The sequence below is a fragment of the Toxorhynchites rutilus genome, chromosome 2 (genome assembly GCF_029784135.1).
Source record: "Toxorhynchites rutilus septentrionalis strain SRP chromosome 2, ASM2978413v1, whole genome shotgun sequence".
NCBI classification, from domain to species: Eukaryota; Metazoa; Arthropoda; class Insecta; order Diptera; family Culicidae; genus Toxorhynchites; species Toxorhynchites rutilus.
In genome coordinates, this window is record NC_073745.1 from 290,071,938 (window position 1) to 290,073,829 (window position 1,892).

At 41.6% G+C, this 1,892-nt stretch overlaps 1 protein-coding gene across 1 annotated transcript; it reads left to right on the plus strand.

Annotated features, from left to right (window-relative positions):
* The first annotated feature begins 619 nt into the window (after nt 1-619).
* Nucleotides 620-1,258, plus strand: LOC129766953 (uncharacterized). Its single transcript, XM_055767551.1, has one exon. The coding sequence runs from the start codon at nt 620-622 to the stop codon at nt 1,256-1,258; it is 639 nt and encodes a 212-aa protein (XP_055623526.1).
* The last annotated feature ends 634 nt before the right edge of the window (nt 1,259-1,892 follow it).

Sequence of the window (1,892 nt, forward strand, 5' to 3'; positions counted from 1 at the left end):
TAAAAAGAATTCAAGTGAAAAAAGAGGAAAATTCTCAGAATCTTCCTGTGCCCGGAACAACAAAGATCTCTTAGTCTGCTCGATTTGTGTTTTATGTTTCCCCTCGAGCTGTGCGTTCACAGCTCACATGAATATTTCACTTGAAGTGCACAATCATCCGAGCCATGGCAAAGAAGGGGAAGAAAGAGAAGAGTGCAAATGATTATAAGTCGCTTCTAGCCATCAGTGTTTAGCTTTGTGTGTGTTGCTTGTTTTCGTTGCGCTTAGAAACTTAGAACTTGTTCATTTCCTGTACATGTGAATAGCACACCCTCGATACTTTTAGTTGCCAATCGTATTTGCTTACGTGCGCATCGGCTCTGTTCTGATGCAACAAGCTCCTAGCTTTGTTGATGGTTTTGACCGAGAGTCGAGAAACGATTTATCATAAACGATCATTCTCGCGATGTTTCATTTACAGGGTGAGAAGTAATAACTTTCCGTGTTTTATAGACTTGTTTAATTTAAGATGGGTTAATCACAGATGTGTCTGCATATTTTTCGTTTAGAGTGTATTCAAATGTCAACATCCCTCGCAAGTTTGGTTTGAATTTTCATTCGTTTAAGAGTCGTGGTAACCATGGCCGCAAAAAGGGAGCTTGTGATAAGTCTATTCTTGAAAAGTTTTCGACCGTGTGATATCTTAGAGAAGCTGAAACCACTCGGAATCAACGAAAGATTCATCTTTCGTACCATCAAGCGATACAAGACTGGTTCTTGGAAAATACTCCCCAAGCCTGGTCGTAAACGCACTGTGAGGAGTCCGGAAGGCATCAAACGAGTAAGAGAGCGAGTTCGACGGAATCCGGCTCAGTCTGGACGTAAGATGGCGAAGGAGCTGGGGATATCGCAGTCAACCATGAAGACTATTTTGAAAGATGATCTTCGGTTGATCCCATACAAAAAACAACGGGTGCACGGTTTGACTGAAAAGCAGAAGGCTGGAAGAGTCGAAAGATGTCGGCAGCTTCTCAAGCGGCACGGTGGTTGTGAAATTCTGTTTTCGGACGATAAATTGTTCCTGTTACAGGATCACCACAATCAACAAAATGATCGGATATATGCAGCACATCTTTCTGATATTCCTCGGGACAAGCTGGCTGTTAAAAAGATTCCAAAATGTTTCCAGGGATATGGTATGGTATGGGGATGTTTCTCCAAAAATTTGAAAGTTCCCTTGCTGCTCATCGAACCTGGTGTTAAAATCAACACTATTTAGTGTCGACATCGACATCGACTACATCGACAATGTTTTGAAGAACCATTTGCTTCCCATTGTCGGAAAACACTACAAGAATACGCCATACTGCTTCCAACAAGATTCTGCACCGTCTCATCAGGCAAAAGATACACAGGCTTGGTGTGAAGACAATTTTCCGGATTTTATTTCTTGGAAAGAGTGGCCTGCCTCTTCGCCAGATTAGAATCCTCTCGACTTCTCTGCATGGGGTTACATGCTTGGCAAACTGGGGGTACCAAAGGATTGACAGTGGACGCCTTCAAGCAACGTTTGGAGAAGGTTTGGAATGAAATGCCTCAGGATATCGTGCGTGCCAGCTGTAACGCTTTCCAACAACGATTGCGACTGGTAATTAAAGCAAAGGGAGCAAGATTCGAATTGGACTAATTTAAGAGAAATGTTATGGATGTACTTAAAATGAAATACACTCTAAATTAAATTTTTTTCTCAAGCGTTTAAATTTTGTGATTTAATTTTTGTGTTTAATTTTGCTTTACTGACAGTTATTACTACTCACCCTGTATATCGCTGCAATTGCGTGCATCTGTTAGACGCGTGTTTGATGCTTGTTGAATGGCGATGCACGGAAAATGCCTCTCGTTAAATACTCAGT